The sequence below is a fragment of the Paramormyrops kingsleyae genome, chromosome 1 (assembly GCF_048594095.1).
Source record: "Paramormyrops kingsleyae isolate MSU_618 chromosome 1, PKINGS_0.4, whole genome shotgun sequence".
In the NCBI taxonomy this organism is placed as follows: Eukaryota; Metazoa; Chordata; class Actinopteri; order Osteoglossiformes; family Mormyridae; genus Paramormyrops; species Paramormyrops kingsleyae.
This window is the reverse complement of record NC_132797.1, coordinates 20,874,744-20,896,584: the sequence shown is the minus strand read 5'-3', so window position 1 is coordinate 20,896,584 and position 21,841 is coordinate 20,874,744. Positions and strand designations below refer to the sequence as shown.

Sequence of the window (21,841 nt, the reverse complement as noted above, 5' to 3'; positions counted from 1 at the left end):
TCAAACCTTCTCAGGGCCTTCACCAAAATTTGATTAACCTAGCTGTCATTTGTCATCTTCCTTCCCATTCTGACAGGCTGGTCATACAGAGATCCCCTTTTGGCCACTGGGCCTTAAGCAGCTGCTTAGATTTCTTATGCCTTGCAGCCCTGCACATCTAATCCAGTCATTCACATTTGTACGTAATAACAAAGACTTCAGGTTAGCCAGAGAAAAGCATTATCATGAGTGCATTTAATTTCTTTATATTAACAGAGAGCCTATGTATGTAAGTTCTGACCAGTCATACCTTTCTGGACCAGTGTTCCCATTCTCCGTGTTCATTCACCACAAACTCAAAGATGGTCTCGTCTCCTTGGGTTTTCGGGAGTTCTGGGAAGGAGGAGTGGGACTTCAGGAAGTCCTCCATCCTGGCCCGGTCCTCCAGCTCCAAGAGGGCCCCCACGGACCACATGATGGCGAACACGAAGAGTCGTGTCACATGTAGACGGGCCACGTCGCCCTCCTCCGTCAGTGGGGGCAGTAGACCCTGCAAGCGCGCAATCATGTCTGCCTTTCATAAACTGTGCTCTCATTTCCATAAGTACCATATCTTAAAGGTGCCACAGAATGAAAATCTGACTGTATTTTGGCATAGTTGAAAAAGGAGAGTTCGATACATGGAAATAACATACCGTGAATCTCAAACACTGTTTTTCCCTCATTCAAATATAACCCTGAATATGTGAAATAAGGAAGTGAAATGGGCTGTTTTGAAATTCCTAGACTGTTACGTAACAGCCTTAACCACGCCCGTAAACATAACAAATGCCAGCCCACTTTCAAGCTGATTGGACATGCACATTCGGACTTCGGAGTTCTGCAGGTATTGGGAAGTACAAAGCGGAGGACAGCAGCGAAAATGGCAGCTTATATGCGTAAGTCTGCCATTGGAGGCTGTGACGGGGATGTCGGCCCTTCCCAAGAAACCCAGCCGTCAGCAGGCATGGCTGGCGTTCATCTTTAAAAAATAAGTCAGGGGTACATTACTGTAAAGCTCCTGTTAGCAACTTACGATGGAAGCGTTCAGTTGCGTGGTTCTAACTGCGTAAGTTGCTAATTATGTTGCTAGCAACTATGCTTTGGAAAAAACGTACCCCAGTTTAGCAGGGGAGTAGTAAACAACATCATGAAGTCTGCGATACTGACATTGACAAGAGGCTTCTATACTTCCTGCTACGTACTTTTGGTTAGCTAAGCAAATATATAATTAATGCTGCAGAAAAAAAGTAGAACTCCAAATGAATTACAAACAACACATTTACAAGCTGTAAATGTAAAACTTGCATGATGAAACTAGCATCGTAAAATTATTTGTGCCCTGAGATGAAAAATAATTTCAATGCTTTTGTTACAATGCTGAAAACAAAGTTACGATGCTAACGTTGTGCCTAAGCTGAACTGGGACTGGTACAGTTATGTGCTGCAAATTGGTTCTGTGTGAGGCATCACAGTACCTCATTGTAAACTAGCCAATCAGAGCAGAGCTCACTATCATAATAATAAGCCCACCAAAAAAGGGAAAACAGCCTGTTTCATTCTAGTGCCAAATAATCGGGTTGTAAATGGGCCTGAAAAACAACTTTTGGACATGTTTCAACAAAACCATATCCACATACCTTCCATGTAGACATCAGAGAACTATTTGACAATAAATGAATCAATGCATTCTATGGTACCTTTAATTCAGTTTCATATCTTAAATTAGATCTAGGCTCAGTAGTTTGAGGTAGTTTATTTTAAGACAATATGGAAGAAAAAACCTATTAAAAAAGGATTCTGCTTTCAGATTCATGAATTTTCACAATTCTCCAATCCGCCACCTCTTGCCCCCCGCTGTGAAAGCCCGACGGCAAGCATCGCTGCTGCACTCACAGTGCTTTCATAACAAAGTGTATATTTCACTTTTAATATCACACACTGGCACATTTTGTTATATTTCTGATATTGCTGTGGCAAAAATTTGATTTTGTATTATTACCTGCCTTTTCCACTCATTTTTCTGACTTGAGGTGAGTTACGTGAACTTAATAAACTAGGTTCAGAGTCACACATATACACTGTCTAACTAGTGTTGTTTATATAATCCCCTATGGCAGTGTTTCTCAATCCGGTCCTCGGGGACCCATAGTCGGTCCGCGTTTTTGCTCCCTCCCAGCTCCAGGGCTTTGTGGACTGTCTGCTAAGGAGCTCGGAGGGAGCAAAAACATGGACCGACTGTAAGTCCCCAAGGACTGGACTGGGAAACAATGTGCTATGGTAAGCAGCCATTACAGAAAGCTCACAACATTAAATTGCATGAAAAACTGTTTGCCTTCAAAATTCATACTTTTATACTTTCTAAATCTATTGATTCTATTGAAGAATATCTGATTCGTAACAGCAGTTGATAAATCCCCCCCTTAGGAAACATTGGCAGGTTTGAAGGTAAAATAAAGATATATTTAATAACGCAGCATACAATCATACCAGCAACGTTCTCCTAAATAATAATGGCTTGTGCGGTCAACATGCGTTTACAGGATTAACAGTTTCGTCTTTTAGAAAATGAGGCATCCGTCCCTGCTCAGGAATTTGCTGCCAGTGATGCAATGATGAAACATCTCCCTAGCAACCGTCTCCACAAGAGCAGGTGCCGTCTTTCTAAATGGATCAGTCAAATACAAAGTGCCCTCCAGCCAAAGGGGAAATGCCAGTCTGTTCACTTACTTGCAAAAGGTCAATGGCCTGCTTGATGTACATACACTCCAGGATGTGCATTTTCGGAGACACGGCAGTGGAAACAAAGTTGATTAAATCCTGTGTAGACAAATTAGAGGGGTTTGGCTCCGATACCAATTTCCTGCTTTACTACAATGCTGGTGTGTGGTAATAGTGTCCAAGGAGGAGGTCGATTGTGGCTAATGATGCTGCAGAGTCAGACAGGCACCTTCTATGGAGAAAACAAGTCAGCTGCCGGACAAGCTAAAGTCACTCTGTCCTGAAATAATTAGACTACGAATTACATATCCATGTACGAAGTGACACTTTATTTGCCATTTGTACAAGTACTTTGGAAACTTTCTGTTTCACATCTTGCTCTCCTTTGAGAGATACGCAAACATATAGAGGTCAGCGAAAAGTGCGGGGTCCGAATGCAGGGTCAGGTCATTTACAGTACCCAGCACCCCCTGGCCTTATTCAAGGGCCCAACAGTGATGAGACTATTCTCCCAAGCATGGGATTCAAACCGGTGACCTTCTGATCACAGAAACAGAGACATAACTCAGGAGGACTTTCCACGCTCAAGTCATCAGACTACTTAATACTTAATTCGACAGCTATAATTTAACATTCATCCCTTATTTATGTACCACACACTGGATTTGAACTCTGTTGCACATTTCGGGTCTTTTTTTCTCCCGAAATTCTTTTCCTTTGTCATTAATGGTGGCATGGTGGTGCAGTGGTTAGCACTATTGTCTCACACCTCTGGGACTGGGGTTTGAGTCTCCACCATAGCTCCATGTGTGTGGAGTTTGCATGTTCTCTCCATGTTGTTGTGGGGTCTCCCCTGGGTAATCCAGTTTCCCCCCCACAGTCCAAAAAAATGCTGAGGTTAATTGGAGCTGTCAAATTGCATGTATGGCTGTTCCCTGTGGTGGGTTGGTGCCCCATCCTGGGTTGTTCCCTGCTTGGTGCCCATAGGCTCTGACCCCCCTGTGACCCTGAAGAGGACAGGTGGTCTCAGAAGATGGACGGATAATTATTAATGCTATCCTTAGTGCTGGATAGAAGAATGACACATTTAATCCAATTACAGGTTTGGATAGATAGATACAGATATCATTAATATGAATTATATTGATTCTTTTGGCAAAGGATTTGCACACACTGCACAAAAAAAAGAATTGAAACCTTTTAAGTTCTGCTATTGTGTCAGGTCATGTATTTGCATTTACATACATTTTTTTTTCTATCATTATTAGCTAATGTCCTCAAAAATCTTGGCTTCACATTTAGACCTAAAATAATCGAACATGAAGGATAAACGTTTTAAGGAGCTGGTGGGAAAAATTAGGTGAACATAAATGTATTTATAATTAAACAAAGAAAATATAAAGACCCACAAAGCTGAGTTGATCACCAAAGAAACTAGTTATTGTAGCTATTTTCACATATTTCCACACCAAGGCCACAAAGTAAGAAGACCTCCTAAAATAAGAGATGATTGTTAAAATGGTTCTTATAGGGACTATAAGCATTTAAAAGCAAGATATAATAGTCAGACTTATATATGTATTTATGAGAAAAACCATAAACAGTTTGACAGGGAGAGGACAGCTGGAGAGGTTCTAACCTGGAAGCTCCTGTTGAAACAGCCAGATAAAGTTTCAGCCTGCAGGGCAGGTAGCTTCAGCAACCAGGCCTGCAAGATGGGCTGCCAGTTCAGCACCGAGGAGCTCATGAACACCATGCCATTCCGAGAGACTGTGGCTGGGGAGGCATTGTCGATGTTATGGGGCTCAAAGACGATCTTGCAGTTGGGTGCCATGGGGATGCGGTCACCGTTTGCCAGAGTCAGGGTCTTATTGTCGTCCAGGACGGAGTTCAGGTTCTCGATCCAGATGGCATCCACCGGACCATCCAGCACTATCCAAACATGATCCCCCTGGAAAAAGGCATAGTTCACTCACTAGAGATCTATCTATTTCCCATAAACATGTATCCCTTCCAGTGCTGGAGCCACTTTGGACTCAGTATCAGGCACTGAACACCCTACAGGAGCTGCCCGTCCATCACGGGGCACAGAACCCTACAGGAGCTGCCCGTCCATCACGGGGCACAGAACCCTACAGGAGCTGCCAGTCCATCACGGGGCACAGAACCCTACAGGAGCTGCCCGTCCATCACGGGGCACAGAACCCTGCAGGAGCTGCCCGTCCATCACGGGGCACAGAACCCTGCAGGAGCTGCCCGTCCATCACGGGGCACAGAACCCTACAGGAGCTGCCAGTCCATCACGGGGCACAGAACCCTACAGGAGCTGCCAGTCCATCACGGGGCACAGAACCCTACAGGAGCTGCCAGTCCATCACGGGGCACAGAACCCTACAGGAGCTGCCAGTTCATCACGGGGCACAGAACCCTACAGGAGCTGCCCGTCCATCACGGGGCACAGAACCCTACAGGAGCTGCCAGTTCATCACGGGGCACAGAACCCTACAGGAGCTGCCCGTCCATCACGGGGCACAGAACCCTACAGGAGCTGCCCGTCCATCACGGGGCACAGAACCCTACAGGAGCTGCCCGTCCATCACGGGGCACAGAACCCTACAGGAGCTGCCCGTCCATCACGGGGCATAGAACCCTACAGGAGCTGCCCGTCCATCACGGGGCACAGAACCCTACAGGAGCTGCCAGTCCATCACGGGGCTGTTACGTCCTGCATGTTTTGGGACAAGTTGGGTGCCATGGGCTCTTTGCCTGTGTTTTTTTTCTTCTTTCCCTTCTAACAGGCAGACGCGTCGGGACCGGATTGGGGGATTAATAGCCCCGCCTGTCGTCCCGGGTGTTCCGGTTGGCCGTCCAGCCAGCGCGGCGTTTTTAAAAGCGAGCCCAGCTTACTGAAGAGAAGAAGAGTCTTGGAGCCCAGCAGCCTTTGTTGCCTGTAGTTGTCGGTTGTCTGGTCGTTGCTATGACCCGTGATGCTGATCACTTTGTTAACCGAGTCCTTCGGTTGAATAAAATCATTAGAAGCTTAAACAGACCGGAGATTGGGCATGTTTTGTTCGGTTGGTTGTTGGCGTGACACGACCCTTTTGTCACTTGCCCTTACCCTAGACAGGGACGTGACAAAATTGGGGGCTCGTCCGGGATCTGCATTGGCAGATACTTTGTACTAGGGATCGTGTATAAGGCTGAACTCCAGTTAGGCAGACTGTTCCAGCTGGGTTTCGCTTCGGCGCAACTCATCCATCGGAACACTGTTTTCTTATTTTCTCTTTGTTTTGTTTGGGGGTAATCCTGGGTGGGGGTACGCATTCGGACAAGGGGTTACTTGTCACGAGTTTTGCGTTTAAAGTTGCCTCGAGCCCGGTAAGCCCTTGAAGACTAGTCAGGGTGAAATAGTTCATGGGGGTAGGTCAGGATCTGGAGTTCATCCTAGACAGGGCCCGTATGCTGTGTGTGTCCTTCCTTAACGGGTTAAGGTTGGGACGGTAGTCGCGTTAGGGTGGTGTATTGTGGTGTGAAAATGGTTTCTGTTCAGGATGAGTTTATGCTTGATCCCTCAGAGGACTTTTTGTACTAAAGATCAGCTATTACAGATCGCTGAGAGCCATGAGGTCCCCGTGTCCACTCAGGCAAGAAAGCTTAAGGAGACTTTGTTGCAGAGCGTTGTCTCTGGGTTAGTGGAGAAGGGAGTTTTGTTATCTGGTCCGGCCATGTCGGGTCTTTCTGAGGTTTCAGGGGTGACAGCTGAAGTAATGAAGAAAGAGATAACGCTGCCAGAACGGCAGATACAGCTGGAGGTGAACACCCTACAGGAGCTGCCAGTCCATCACGGGGCACAGAACCCTACAGGAGCTGCCAGTCCATCACGGGGCACAGAACCCTACAGGAGCTGCCCGTCCATCACGGGGCACAGAACCCTGCAGGAGCTGCCAGTCCATCACGGGGCACAGAACCCTACAGGAGCTGCCAGTCCATCACAGGACACAGAACCCTACAGGAGCCATAATGAGGCACACACACACACACACACACACACACAGTAGTACTGCGCGAAGCCCAGCTGGCATCCTAGGCAGGTTTCAGCGCTGCTCCGTCCCCCCAGCAGCCGTTGCTGTGGGCAGGGGGTGTAACGGCGTAAGTTTTAGGCCAGAAGAGTTTGCTATGTCGATTCCCCCTTAGAAGATGCCACCCTGGAGATTTCCCATCTTTCCCATGCCAGGATCTGCCCCTGACACACACTATGGGCGAGTCAGACATGCCAGGTCCAACTTGGCAGCAAAACTAACCTGATAGCAATTCTGATATTATTACGATTATAATTACGGTATGATGAGAAACAGTGATGGGAAAATGAAATGGAGAGTGTTACATCTTTTTCATAAATTTACCATAAAAACTAAAGGAGTCTATTTTGAATAGCCAATGAAAGGCAAACACAGATTTGTTGATAAGCAAACCTTTCATACAATGACACACTTTAAAATGATTTAAGCTGGCTGTTACTGCATATGTCCAGAAGAAAATACATAAAAAGAGCAGATCATCTATAGATGTATAAATGTGTCAGTTCTGAGCAGAAGAGTTTTAAAGGGGGAACTTAAACAGCCATCAAACAGTAACATCAACTATATTGCTGAAACACTAGTTATAATCTGTAGCTGACAGTGCAGCTCACAGTCAAACGAACTTCCCAATTGGAATGACCTACTGACACCCCCGAAATAGATCGACAATGGCTGATAAAAAGAAAATCTCCCACAACAATTTCGGCCATTCAGCTGGATGTAAAATTCAGAATCTGTATTGCTGGATTGCATCCAAGTGCATAAAATATCAATCAGCAAAGTGGACCAGATGGCCAACCTCCAACAGCAGTATGTTTTTAACCGTAATTACATGCTTTGCTATTAACAGAAAATGCCAAACTGGTGCAGAGTAACTGCTAAGCTCATGGGCTCTATAACGCTTTGATTTGCAGCTATAGGCAACCATGAATTTGTGTGATATCCAGGACCTCCTGGATGACCCACAAATCAGAATTCATTGCCGTCAGCCTCTGATCAGCTCTACAAGAATAATGAGAGCCATCATTCCAGCGTTCATCCCAACCTTCTTGGTTTTCAGCGTCTTCCTCCACAGGGTGGAAAACACGCCATCTGTCCAGTCATTGGTGGCCACGTCCAGTGTGCCAAACATCTGCGAGGCGGTGATGGCTTTGGGATTCATCCGCATTTCTCTGTGCGGTGCCCCACAATCCGTCATGGCCTTCATGAGCGTGTGGATGCAGCTGGTCTTTCCTGCTCCACTAGGTCCAAGGGTCATCATACCTGAACAAAGGGCACAAGACATCTGAGGCTATAGAGATCCTCAGGCACATGGAGGAAGGGAGTCTGGGCAGCTGCCCTTTCGTCTGGATGACTGAAAGTGTCCCCCTTTCATGCTCTAAGTGTCCATTTTTTCGATAACCCATGATGATGTAGTATGAAAATCTACTTATGAAGAACGACCAAGAGGCGCCCCCTTCATGCCCCCTGTCCTATGCCAAAAAAAAGTCGCAACCAAAATTGTTTGCAGAATTAAACAGAAACAACGAAAAACTAACCTGCTTCAAAAGTTATACGTATTTGCAGTAGTAAACTTAACATACCACCTGTAATGGTTCTCGGGCCATTCTGCCAAAAGTTATATATTGATTTCGTACTTTATTCTTGTGCATTTTTTCAAAAACACAATTTTACCAAAGAGTTCACTTTATGCTTCTCAAGGTAATCACACTGCAAGGACAAAAAGTAGTTCTAAAAAATCCACAAAAATGTTTTGTTTTGTCTTTTTGGCTGAGCTATAAAAGGCAGATATAAACTGCCAATAACAAGTTTTCTGACATTATTTTGTTTGCTTTTTTTGTTTATTACTTGTACATATTAGAATGTAAATTAAATACATTTTAAATTTTTGTTTTTAATTTCATTTTATTTCTACTTTAAGTATACCATTAATATTTCTGTACCCTTTTGTCTTTGTATTTGTTGCTGTAATACCCAAATTTACCCCTAGCTGTCTGTCTGTCTACCAATCACTGTTCAGCACCTGGTCTTATTAAAAACTTCTGGTATTAACCATTCAGTGATTTATATAGTAACTATCATGACCTTTGACCTTTTGGCCACGCCGGTGAGGCTGCATCACCCATGGATACTGACCATGCCGGACCCGCTGGGTCTCATAGAGTTGCACCATCTTCAGCACCCAGGGCGGGTGAGCGATGAGACCAGCTCGTTCCGTCTGCTTGCAGATGGCCTCCTCGAGCTCGGGGTAGCCGGCCTTGTCCAGGGTGATCCCCGGAAACAGGTCGTCGATCAAGCTCATGAAGAGAGGCTCATCCTCATCCACCTGAGAAGGGCACAGGGCAGCAGCCCATCAGGAGAAGCTCTTTCATATCATACTGACTTTTGTGGATAACCTACCCACCCAAATAACTGAAAACAAAAAGCATGGTGTGATTTTATGTTCTGTCCAGGGATTATCAACTGGTCCATACAGAGACTCGTTTATGTTAGCGGTAAAATATTTTCAATGAGAAAAAAAAAACTATGTAGTTATGTTTTTAAATACCACATCCATCAGGATTCACCACGGCAATGACTCCCTGGTTCCTTCAATACAATGTAACCACCAAACAATTATCCCTTGGGCAAACAGGTACCAGGTGATTTTATTTCTGCCCAAAAAATCCTTCTAAAACTAAATAAATCATTTCAGTAATGTAATTTGTTATATCTAGATTTCAGCAAGTCAACTGAAAATATGCATAAGAATCTAGTTGTGAAAAATGCACAATATAATTCAATTTCCACAGAAAACAGAACACTCTCCCAACACATTCCAATTCAGTGAAATAATGGTCTGTATCACAAACCAAACTGGAGGCTACAAGAAAAAAACCTGTGTGGAATCTCTGCCATGCAAAGGAAACGATTCTGTCCGTTTTCATGGGCTTTTCATTGTTAGCTATCAAAACTTCTAGAGGCAATATGATTTTAAATCCCCATGACAACGACATTGCATTATCAATAGAACCTCCGACACCAAACAGGGCCAAGCAGTGTATACATTCAGTGGCCACCTTGTTACATCCATCTGCCTAGTTCCAGACAGGACCCCTTTTTAACTACAGAACAGCCTGAATTCCTATAAGGCATGGATTCAACAAGTGTGGCAAATGTTCCATTTCTGCACCTGAAGAATTCCATTTTATGCTGACCTTTTCCATTACCAATGGACTTTCGGCCACTGAAATATAGCTGAATGGATGGTTTTATTTTGTTTGTTTTGTTTGCTTGTTTTGTTTTTGTTTTTTTTTTTTATCACACCAATACGTGTAAAACCGTAATACATAAAACTCCCTGGAAGATGGCTCTTTGAGACTCTGGAGCCCCCACATACGGCACAACATCCTGAAGCTCTGTTGAACCTTGAGCCTCTTGAGCCTGTCTGCATGCTCTATGAGTCATGATCACAAGATTGTCTGACTGTTGGACCAGGCTGTTGGCAGATATACCTACTAAAGTGGCCCCTAAGAAGTACATATGCCAACTACATTTTCCACACACACAGTGAAACGTGTACTTGGCATTCTTTCATTGTTTTTTTTTCCTTGTCCTTTCCCTATGGGCAGTATCACAGAAAAGTTCACCTCAGGAGTGGGTGAAGTGTCCAATGATGCGTACCCCAATAGACATGTACCCCAATAGACATGTACCCCAATAGACATGTTTCACAGCACATGAGGAAAACGGTGAGAAAATCATTTGTTAGTTTAGATTAATAGTTTCTCACTATTATTTGTTAGAATGAATTATGTGATCATTATATTTTAGTATAAAAGAGGAGAAGAATGACGAAATAGACATATCTGCCTTTTGTTTAGCTTTTGTTTTGTATTCATTATAAAAATAAAAGTCTGCATATTCATATTTTGAAAAGGCACATGAGATACGCCTAATGTAAGCCTTAAACAACTCAACTCAGAAATGAATCTTTGTACAAAGTCTCCCTCAACCTGACAAAAAGGCCTTCTTTCGGCTAAAGCTGAAACAGGCTTAAAAGTCTTACACGATGCCTGTTGACAAAGTTTTATTATGTAATAACAATAAATCCGCTCCAGCTGATTAATCGAGTGCTGTGTAACTGAAGATTACACCACGTGCTAAACAACTTCATCTGTATTCAAGATACAAACACAGTCTACCTCTGACACATTACTTCGTTTCAGAAATGCAATGATTGCTAAGTAACCTCTAATGCACTGCAAGCCAAAACAAACACAGCAGGCCGGCTATAGTTATATCTAATATATGTGTGTCAATTATTGTAGTATGCATTGCGCATTTCGCTGCTGTTATTATAAATAAATTTTTAGCGTTGATTTTTATTTAAGATTTAATTCACTGTCAGACAAAAACGAAAATAAAAATATATTGATATCTATTAAAACAATCATAAAATTATTACCAATTTATCAATTAATTGGCAACCCGCTCCCCCCCAAGGCAGATGCACGGTCCAGTCCCACCCTCCAGAAGTGACCATCCATCTGCCACAGCCAGGTGTTACTTGGGCGTTTTCCTTGGCCTGATCCAGCCACTCGGGTCCTCAGCAATGAGGGTCCTGTGAGCCGGATCACCCTCAGGGAAACGCGCCACACAGCCGTAGTGCCGTAACTGACACTCCCTCACAGTGCAGGCGATGTGCCTCATTCGGGACTCCTCTAGCAACCGCTCGTTCAACACAAAGTCAATCCAGCGGTACCCAAGGATTCTCTGAAGAGACACAGTACCAAAGAAGTCCAGTCTTTGTTTCAGCTGACAAGGTTGACATTCTCCCCGCAGACTGACACACTACTGATGGCTGTGCCTAAGAAGTCATTAAATGCCTGGATCTTGCTCTTTAACCAGGACACCCGCAATCCCAGACACTCAGACTCCTCGCTCAGTCTCTCGAGAGCCCTGATCAGAGCCTCCATTGACTCCGCTAAGATCACAGCATCGTCGGCAAAGTCAAGATCAGTAAATCTTTCGTCACCAACAAACGCCCCACAGCTACTGAACCCCACCACCCTGCCCAACACCCAGTTCATACAAGCATTGAACAGAGTAGGAAGAAGAACACACCCCTGGGGAACCACAGAATCAACTGGGAAGAATGCGGAGGTTCTCCCTCCACTCTGCACAGCACTCACAGTACCAGTATACAGACCAGCCATGATGTCCAGCAACTTCGGGGGGATCCCGCAAAGTCTCAGGATGTCCCACAGGGCAACTCGATCAACTGAGTGAAACGCTTTATGGAAATCGACAAAGGCTGCAAAGAACCTCTGATGATATTCGCACTTGCGCTCGATGAGAACCTTCAGTGCCAAAATGTGGTCAATGATAGACTTCTTAGGTGACAAAGCAGACTGCTCCAGTCGCTGATAGGTGAGCAAGTGATCACGGATCCTGTTAAGGATGACCCTAGCAAGGACCTTACCCAGCACTGAAAGCAGTGTTATCCCCCTGTAGGTGCCGCAATCCAGGCGATCACCCTTCCCTTCCCTCAGAAAAGAAACTGACCATTATTTAAAATACAGAAGCCAAGCAAAACTAACCTTATACATTTTAATAAGCAAATTAGGCAGATGTGACTCAGCAGTCAAAGCAAAATACAAACCTAAAGCCCACAGGACAGTTATCTAAGCAAAACTAAACAGTAAATTGAATTTGATTGTACCAGTTTAGAGAGGTTCATATCCCGCAACACCCTCATCACCACAGTCTTCTCCGGTTCCTCGGGGTTGGACCTCTTCACTGCTCCCAGCGTCCTCAACACAGACAGGATGTTTCGTAGACCAAAGTCATAGTGAACCTAGAGGTGAGCAAGGCGGGGCTTAGACTACTCACACTTGGCCCGTGCCCGGGCACTCTTGCCCCCCCCCCCCCCCCACCCCAGCTCCAGCCTGCGCTTACATTACATTTAATCCTGGTCCGAGCACGCTTTCGTCATCACCGTGAGACCTTTTGCGTTGAAGAAAACATAGGAAGGAAAGCGCTATTGCACAGCAGAATGGAATGCATGATTAATGTCCTTATTCTGCAGCTTATTTGGAGTCGTTTTAGGCATGATGATAGACACAGGTTTATCAAATATGCAACGCAGTGATTTACATTTATTCATGCTGCACCAATAAGATTTTTTACTTTACCAAATGTCTCAGAGTTTGTGCAGAATAGTGTTGCACAGGATACTGAAACTGAAAAGGTACCGTGGTACTGGATTTTTGAAAGCTGTTGGGTATTGTATTTCTTTAGTACCAGTACTAACTACACTATTACAGACATTGCTTATATTATATATTGCTAAACATTAATTTAGAACCTTGGACTCAATATGTCGGAACCACTGCCAAAACTATAACCTATGTCAGAATTGCACGCATCATATTATAGCCTATAGAATGCTAAAATGTCAGCTTGTTAAATATGATATCCCTAGCTTCAAATCAGTGATTTACATTAAAGATCGTATAATATAGCAAACAGGCTATGTTATCTGTACCTACAGGTTATTATGCTATACTGTATTAAATAGGGATTTTCCAATCTACATTTTTTCAGTTCCGATCCAATTCCGATACACAACTGCTGAAACCAATACAGATTTTGATACGAGCTCTTTTTACTTTAGTATCTTATGTGTGTATACATCTTATTAATATTTTTAAATTAATAAGTACAAATGAAAAAATCTAAGCCAAAAAATATTTAATTAGGCTACTAGAAATATATATATATATATATATATATATATATATATATATATATATATATATATATATATATAATGTACTGTTGCACCTCATTTGTACATCTTGTTTTAAGCATTTTTGAGGCAATTTACAGTTCAATTTGAATATCTTCCAAGAGAGTATACGCCAGTGGCGAATGCTTACAATGCCTCACAGTGTTTCTCCCACTGGCAAAAGCGTGCCTTACATTTTGTTACATAGCAGCCCCTCAAGCTGCAGCAAGTGCGGAAAACAGCCCAACTATCGACTCCCAAATCATGCATTGCTTTTTTATATTACTTGCGTTGTCTCGCACAATCGTGTGCACTTTGTTTAATGAGATTTTCCACTGAAACGCTACTCCCTCCTCTCAAAGTGTTGTTTTCAAAAAGATTGCAAATTGTTAAAAGTGTAAAATATTTCCAGATCGTCACTCTCTTATCTGATGTTCTTATGCTCCACGTACTGCAAAGGGTATTGTCATGACGTCATAGCAGGCGGAAGTCACTCAGCTCCACCCACTGAGTGGAAAAACTGAGAGGCAGCGTTAGCGTTCAGCGTGAATGCCGCAAAAAAACTATGGGGCGCCGGATGTCAAGTACTCGTTTTCGCGTACAATATGCATTCTATGCCTCAGAAAGCATTATTTAATGACAAAATCAGGAAATGTTTTGCTGCCTTCTGTCCAAAAAAGCAAAAAGACTTTCTTTCATGCACAGAAATCAAAAGGGATGTTTCATTTTGTGCACAGAATTGATGCTGTAAAATCCCGTTATAACGGACTTCAAGGGACCTGGTTATATCCAAAATCCGTTATATCCAGAGTTGCTGTATGCCCAGAACACAACTACAGGACACCATTTACTCATGCCACACCCCAGCAAACACACTTGTGGCATAGATTATTGTATTGTACATGTAGTAATCCAACTTTACCTGACCAGATGTGTGACTATTAATAATCCCGACTACGTATCTGCGCTGGATATCACCGGCACGCCACGCGCCTTGTAGGCGGAGCTGCACGTCCATGATAGCCGGAAAAAAACTACAGCTGAAAGCGGCCGTGGGGACCAAATTGTTTGTCCATTATAAGCGAAATTCCGTTATATGCGAGTCCGCTATATCCGATGCTTTTTCTGCATGTTCGTGCAGGCGCCAGCGGACCTAGTCCGTTATAGACGCGTTATTCCGTTATAAGCGAGTCCACTATAACGGGATTTTACTGTATCAGGACTTTGCATTTCGTGGACAGAAGGAAGTCATTTTGTAGACAAAATGCATTTAGTAAATCACACACAATCATTATGTGGGCGAAACGCATTTCGTGAATTAAAGAGAGTCATTTCATGGACAAAATGCATTTTGTGAATTAAAGAAAGTCATTTCGCGGATGAAATTGATTTGTGGAATTACGAAATGCATTGAGTCAGCATGAGTCAGGAGAGAGGTACTTAGTCAGCGCAATCCAAGGGGGGAAGGGGGTAGTACCTAGTGATGACCAAAAGGTGGAGCACATGGCTTTGATTTTGCAAAAATATGAAATTACGTTTAACTTGCATTTAAATAAAAAAATACAAATAACTCCTGAGCTCATAGTTTTACTGTTGTATGTACTCATTAATCACTAACACTAATGAGTCGCTTGCACTTTTTATGTTTTTAAGCCAACTGCTGATGGAGCTACAGTTACTGGTTCTGGTCCGCAAGAGTGTTCAGGGGAACAACCAGGACAGGACAATCACTGACAGGCTGCCTATTTTAAGAAGGGTCCTGGTTATGCTTCTAATTAGCTAGTGATTACTCTTTTTGACATTTAAATAGGGTTGTTAACTTTGGTCAGCTGGAAAGCGTGAGATTTTCAGTTCGAGACATGTGCACATATACATGCATATGCATTTACATGTATGTAACAGTTCTATTAACTTGTAAATAGTCTGAATGGTTTGTAAAGTACCTCATAGCTTTTCATGCAGTTAATTTTAGGTTTATAACGAAATAATATAGATAACTACCACTTAGAGCATGAGGTACCGCTTAGAGCACAATTACAGTACTTAGACTCTAAGTAGTAGTGCTCTAAGCGGTACTTCATGCTCTAAGTCTTAGAGCATGAAGTACCACTTACAGCACTAACTACTACTTAAATACTACATACATCTATTTCTAGTGCATTCTGCACTATGTGTAGTAGTTTTGTGGGATCAAAGGCCAAGTGAAACATTTTGTACAAATTATCACAAAGAATATATATTAAGAAAAACACACTGCTTTCTGATCACTGTATTAACGAATCAATGAACCATCCTCTTAATTGATTAATCAAATAACTGTTGTACAGAAGACTTAATTCCATCCACAGTTTTTCATATTTATTGATGCAGACAGATGGATGAACATTAACCTGAGCACTAACTTGCTACATATTTTTGTAAACAGACCACTTCCCCAGTTTTTTGTAATTTGTCACTACACTGTTTTATTTGACTGATCAATGCAGGTCTTCTTTAGCACAAAATTGACTTGTGTACCTCCTCCGTACTCAGAGGCAGGTTTGTTGTTTCTGTGGTTCCATTCAAAAACTCAATTCCATCTAGAGTAGTGATTGTTTGTGGCCATCAGGGGGCCCCATATACTTTGGAGACCGGTTGCAAATGCGAGGTGTGAATGGTGGTAAACATTGCTTCTGTCTGTACCCCTTTTGGCTGTTACACTGCAGGGTAAAGTTACCTGCTTCGAGAGTTGCTCTTCGCATAGCTTGTAAAGTGTATAGAACTTCCGGCTGAGGACCTGGTTCTCCCGAAAGCCGGCACTGGCAAGTTTCACCCTCATGATGATAGCTCGGTCCGGAACCATCATGGCTACCGTACGGAACTGAATCTTCAGGTTTTCTGGAAGCTCCTGGCGGCCTGCATAGCCCGGGTTCTACCAAGAGAAGGATAACCATCAACCCTCGAAAATACAAACTAGAGATCAACACAAATTATCATGTAGCTATGCAGTTAGATGTTTACAAAAGATTTACCATAGGAGATATCAATATGAGATGTCACTATTGATTATATCAATAACTGAGTAATGTACCGTGTAATATGACATCATAATGATAAAAGACAGTCCAACGAAAAATTCAAATGGCGACTTTTATTGGCTGGGCAGTGTATGTACCATATTATGTAAGATGACACGGTTATGTGACAGAGCTAACTTTTGTTTTAGCACTGAGGAAGTAGAAAGTAAATTAAGCGTCAAAGTGATGACAAAGACAGGCTAGGCTAATCCAGAAGGCTAAGTAGCACATGTCTATGGCTAACCTCGCTCCAGTTGTCTCAGTCCATCAAACCTGAAAGTCTTAAGATCCATGCTGTGATGATATTTAAGTTATGCTTTGTAATACTGACAGACAACTGCAACTATTGCCAAATAATCTAGAAGGAAAATTTTAATCAATGCTTTTTAATAATTGAAGATTCGAGTAATCATGACAGCGCTAATCGATATATACAATAAAGCAGCAAACAGTGTAATTCATCAACACCCAATAACATACAATATGTATAGCATTCAAAGCAGTGAAGGCAATATTCATATTAACGAGTGTAAAACCAGTGCAGGAAGAATGCTGGTGCCGTCCAGTTATTTAGGCTTTCAGGCCCTTGTGAGGCTGAACCTATTTTTCTTGTCCCTCTTATTAAGGTTTCTATCATTTTGGGTGCTGCAGGGCTCTGCAGCTTATCAGAAGGTAGCCGGTTCAAATCCCACGACTGGCAGTTACATCACTGCTGGGCCCCTGCGAGGCCCCTAACTGCAACTGCTCCAGTGACTGGCTGACCCTGCTGCCTGATCCTCACTTTTACGCTGCTTTGGACGAAAACATCTGACAAATAACAAAAATGTAACTTTAATTGTTCTGCATTATAATTTATTGCATAATTATTGCTTATTGCTTGGAGCTGTTTGAATCTGGTTTTACATACGGCATTGAGCTGTCTTTTAGCTGTTAATGAAATTAGATTAGGTGATAAAAATGGCTGGATGTAACAGAGTGCTGTAACTGCATCACGGTTTGAGGGTTTAAATACACGAACAGGGAAGCTGACATTCTTTCATAAAACCTCCAAAACAATGCAGCCTCTGGGCATCTGGGAAACACTATCACATCACCGAGCATCTCCGTGCGATTATTACTGCTGATGCTAAATCATACTGATTGAACACATGGGAAACAGAAAGGCAACACAATAGTGTGGAAATTCAGAATAAAATGGTGAAAAGCGGTGTGTCTGTAAAAGTACGGGGACCCAAAGATCCAGCCTCAATGGCTGCCCAGTGTTATACTTCAATCAGGCCTTACTTGTGAATGTCTGAGCCTCCTGAATATAATGCTGGTCTGATTAGACTGTAAGGAGGCACCGGAGGGAGATAGAGACGTGGTTAAGGAGTCAGCTGACTGCATGACACAGCACAAAAAAAATGCATGCTGACAGCTTCCAGTAAGGGAAGGAGACGACCACGGGATGTGTACAAGAACCACCTGGAAGGTAATGAGCTGCCTGATAAATATGTATGAATTTCATGTGGAATTCAACAAACGGCAGCGCTGCACTGGAGGAACGGTTAGGAGATTGGAGGATGGATTTGTGAACTGTGTGACTGGAAAAGAGAATGACAGAACAAAAGGAAGACGCAATCGATACGTAATAAAGTGAAAACCTAGACACCAACACATAAAATCAATCGAGTTGAGGGACGCTAGCCTTTTCACATAGATTAAATGCTCATTGGCTAACACAGAGCACTGACAAGAGTGGCTTTCGAAATGATGGCTGAAAACAACGAGTATTAAACATGGTCTCTTCTCACCATGGTTAGGAAGATGCCGAACTCGCTGTCCATGTCGACGACGTCGCCGTCCGTGAACACGAACGTGGTCTTCTTGTTCTTCTTGGCCTGGAGCACTATGTAGATCTGCTGGGCCGCCACCGACAGCACGGGCAGCTCGATCCGATTGAACTCGTCGAAGCAGCCCCACGCCCCAGCCTGCGCCAAGCCTGTCAGACAGGCCCAACGCCAGCGTCACAGCAGGCTCTACACCATGCATCGTCTGGCCACTCATTCTGGGTACCATAATAATTACTGTATGTCCACTTCCCCGTTTGCTTTTGAGAAACACATGTAACCTTCTGCCTCTTCATTTTTTTCTAAGTTGCCGAAGCCTGCTCACATGACGATAAAGTTTGCGTGTTTGAGGCATGTTGAGATTCATACATGTGACACTGAATATACAGATTGTTCCGGACTTACAACCTATGCGACTTATGTCACTTAATGCTTAGTATTAAGTTACTTTTACTTTCATTCTAATAACTCTTTAACTTTTGTTTTAATTGCCCTCTTACTTTTTCTGCTGCTTATTGTTTTACATTTCCTTAATTTTAATTATTATTTTCATTTTGTTTGTTTATTTATTTTATTATTTCTTGTAAGCACTTTTTCTTGATATTTTATTATTTCATATTATTATATTTGATATTTCACTGTTCCTCGTGTTATCTTATTTCTATATTTTACTGTGTATGCAGTATTTGTTCAATTGTTTTTAAACTGGAAAGCACTTTGGGTTATCATTCTCGCACCTAAAAGTCATTATAATTATCCTATATATGTGCATTTCGACATGACCTGTCTGCCAGAACGGAATCATCCAGTCTGTACAGTCTAAAAAGCTGATTGGTAGATATCAAATCACAGCACTCGGGGAGTAACAAGTATCCCTTGCCTCACCTAAAAAAAAATCACAGTATTGTTTAAAAAAAGCCCAGATATACTTCCAGCTTTTATTAATAAAGTATTATTGGTTTGTGTTACATTTTTTGTTGGTGATTTTTTTCGTGACTGTTCGTCACTGCATTCTTAATGATGCTCCTAAAGTTACCCCCGTCTCCCATGAGTCAGACTGCACCTGCTGTGTAATGTAGCTGCTGACCAGGAGAAAGGAGGCTTATGCTGTAGCAAAGGGTCTGTATGGCCTATCATTATACAGGACAAAGTGTCACTGTGGTTGGCTCTCAGTAGAGTGACGGCGATCTGCTGATTCCACCTTGGTACTTTTATAATAAGCAGGATTTCTAAGACGATGCAGGAAAGACGACAGCCTGCAGGTCGGCAGAGTTCTGCACAATATAGGCCAAAATGGGCAGCAAAATGAATCCTTGGAGACTGTAAACACACACGCTTCAGTGCTAGAGGTGTGTAACTGATAGTCTTGGCACGGTGGGGCCCACAGTTTCTGTGAAGATGAACTCATATAATGGAGCAGCTTTCCATAATGGGCCAGGGATTTCATACTTAAATCAGGAATGTATTATAAACTGGAATGAATTGTTTGCATGTAACTTGAGTTGATACTACATTGAATTTCTTGTTTCCCCACAATATTTTCTGATTTCTGCCTGGATAAGTAAATGAGAGCTATGAAAGCACCATGCGACTTCGAATTGTCAAAACCCCCAAGCAGCAAAATGATAAAGTGATCAGGAATGCCACGGACATTTTAACAGATCTCTTTTTAATAGTCCACTTTAGCTGCTCTCATTCTGGGTGACACATATCATGCTTCATAAATATTCACCCGGTTGTGCTGTATTCCACCAGTCTATCCGTCATACAGAACATTATGGCAGCAGCTTGGTACAAGACATTCTTCTTCTATATAGGATTCTCATTATATGTAGCGCTCCAAATCTAACGCGGATAGGCAGCCGCACCTTGAGCAGGCCCATGAATCACTGATTGTGCACCAAATGACACAGCGGGACTTTTACACTATCCATCTTCCTCTTTCTGCCTCGCAGTTTTAACGGCACAAATCTCCTTCGGACCTCTTTATGTCTCCATTCAGGCCACATATCAAAAAGCAGAAGATGATTTTTCTCTTTTTCCCCGACAGCCAATATTTTTCTGAGCTCTGTTCCTCCCCACATTGTGCGAAATATCATTTGTTTGATCTGACTTCAGAGGCTCATCGAGCAACAACCAGACCAAAACTGAGGCTAAATTGATGTGACTACATGCACTTTGGCGATGTAATGACCCCTGCTGGCTGCTGAACTCTGTCTGTATCTCCACCACGCGATAGACGACATCAAAAAAAGTCCAGTAACGACTTCGAGCGTATTATTAGAACCAATCCAATTATGACTCAGTCATTGGGGTGGTTAAAAAGGGTAGATAATACTCAATCAGTCCTAATTAAAGGTAAACAATAAGAGGGGCTGGTGTGTGTCTCAGCAGGTCAGAATGCCATCCATGGGATAAGGTTGTCGGTTTGAAGCCCATGATTGATCGAGTGGTGCCGCCGTCGGCCCCTTAACCCTAATTGCACCAAGGACTGGCGGACACAGCTTCCTCAGCTGTATGTCACTTTGGATAAAGGTGTGTACTAAATTAACGTAAGGCAGAATAGCACTCAGTCCTATAATTTGGGACAGAGCTCACGCCTGTACTTTCACCTCATTAGCAGAGCCCCTGATGTGTGTATTCTGAAACAGACTTTGTATGCTGGCAAAAACTTGTGAATTACCATTTCCTTTTTTTCTGGGAATAAAATTGCCATTTCAAATGTCTTAACTGGATACCAGATCTATACAACAGGCATAATATAACTTGAAATGATTCCAGGAATGTATCTTAACTGAAAATTCCTTATTTCAAAATGAGTAAATCTCTTTCTGCAGAAAGGCGATGGCAAAGGGAGTCATTTCACACAAGGCGACTTATCCGACTGGTAGAGGCACCTTTGTAAATGCGACCCAGCCCCCTGTAGTCCATCTGGTCGGAGCAGTTGAAGACCACCACGTACTTCCCCAGGCAGCGGCCCATGTCTTTGGTGGTCTCCGTCTTCCCAGTACCGGCAGGGCCGGCTGGAGCTCCGCCCATGCTCATACCCAGGGCCTGAGATAGGGTGATGTAGCACCTGCACACAGAAGGACAGCAGTTTAAGTCCCAGACTTCTTAGCAGGATCATGCTATGGTAACACAAGAGCTGCTAGCGAATACTATAACAACCTCTGTTTAGATTTAGACAAAGATATACCTGTTAACGTTTAGGTTTCAAAAGGCAGGATTTTTTAATTGGTTAGAGGTGGATAAGTAAATAGATAGATAAGAATCCCTCTATTTTCAGTAGCCGGCCTGCACTGAAAATAGCCGCACACGCCCTTTGAATTGGGTTGTGGGTTGCCAGGTTGTGGTGACAGATGGGCT

General features: G+C 43.0%; 1 protein-coding gene across 1 annotated transcript in view; it reads right to left on the bottom strand.

Moving 5' to 3' along the window:
* The window catches only part of dnah5l (dynein, axonemal, heavy chain 5 like), a 111,209-nt gene that overhangs the window by 59,418 nt on the left and 29,950 nt on the right, over positions 1-21,841 (bottom strand). Inside the window, exons 42-50 of the mRNA XM_072711707.1 lie at positions 21,373-21,551; positions 18,440-18,627; positions 16,307-16,501; positions 12,523-12,657; positions 8,955-9,144; positions 7,864-8,081; positions 4,379-4,690; positions 2,749-2,838; positions 290-529 (exon numbers count right to left, since the gene is read on the bottom strand). Of these exons, the coding sequence (XP_072567808.1) occupies positions 290-529; positions 2,749-2,838; positions 4,379-4,690; positions 7,864-8,081; positions 8,955-9,144; positions 12,523-12,657; positions 16,307-16,501; positions 18,440-18,627; positions 21,373-21,551 (1,747 nt within the window). The remainder of the gene's footprint in view (positions 1-289; positions 530-2,748; positions 2,839-4,378; positions 4,691-7,863; positions 8,082-8,954; positions 9,145-12,522; positions 12,658-16,306; positions 16,502-18,439; positions 18,628-21,372; positions 21,552-21,841) is intronic.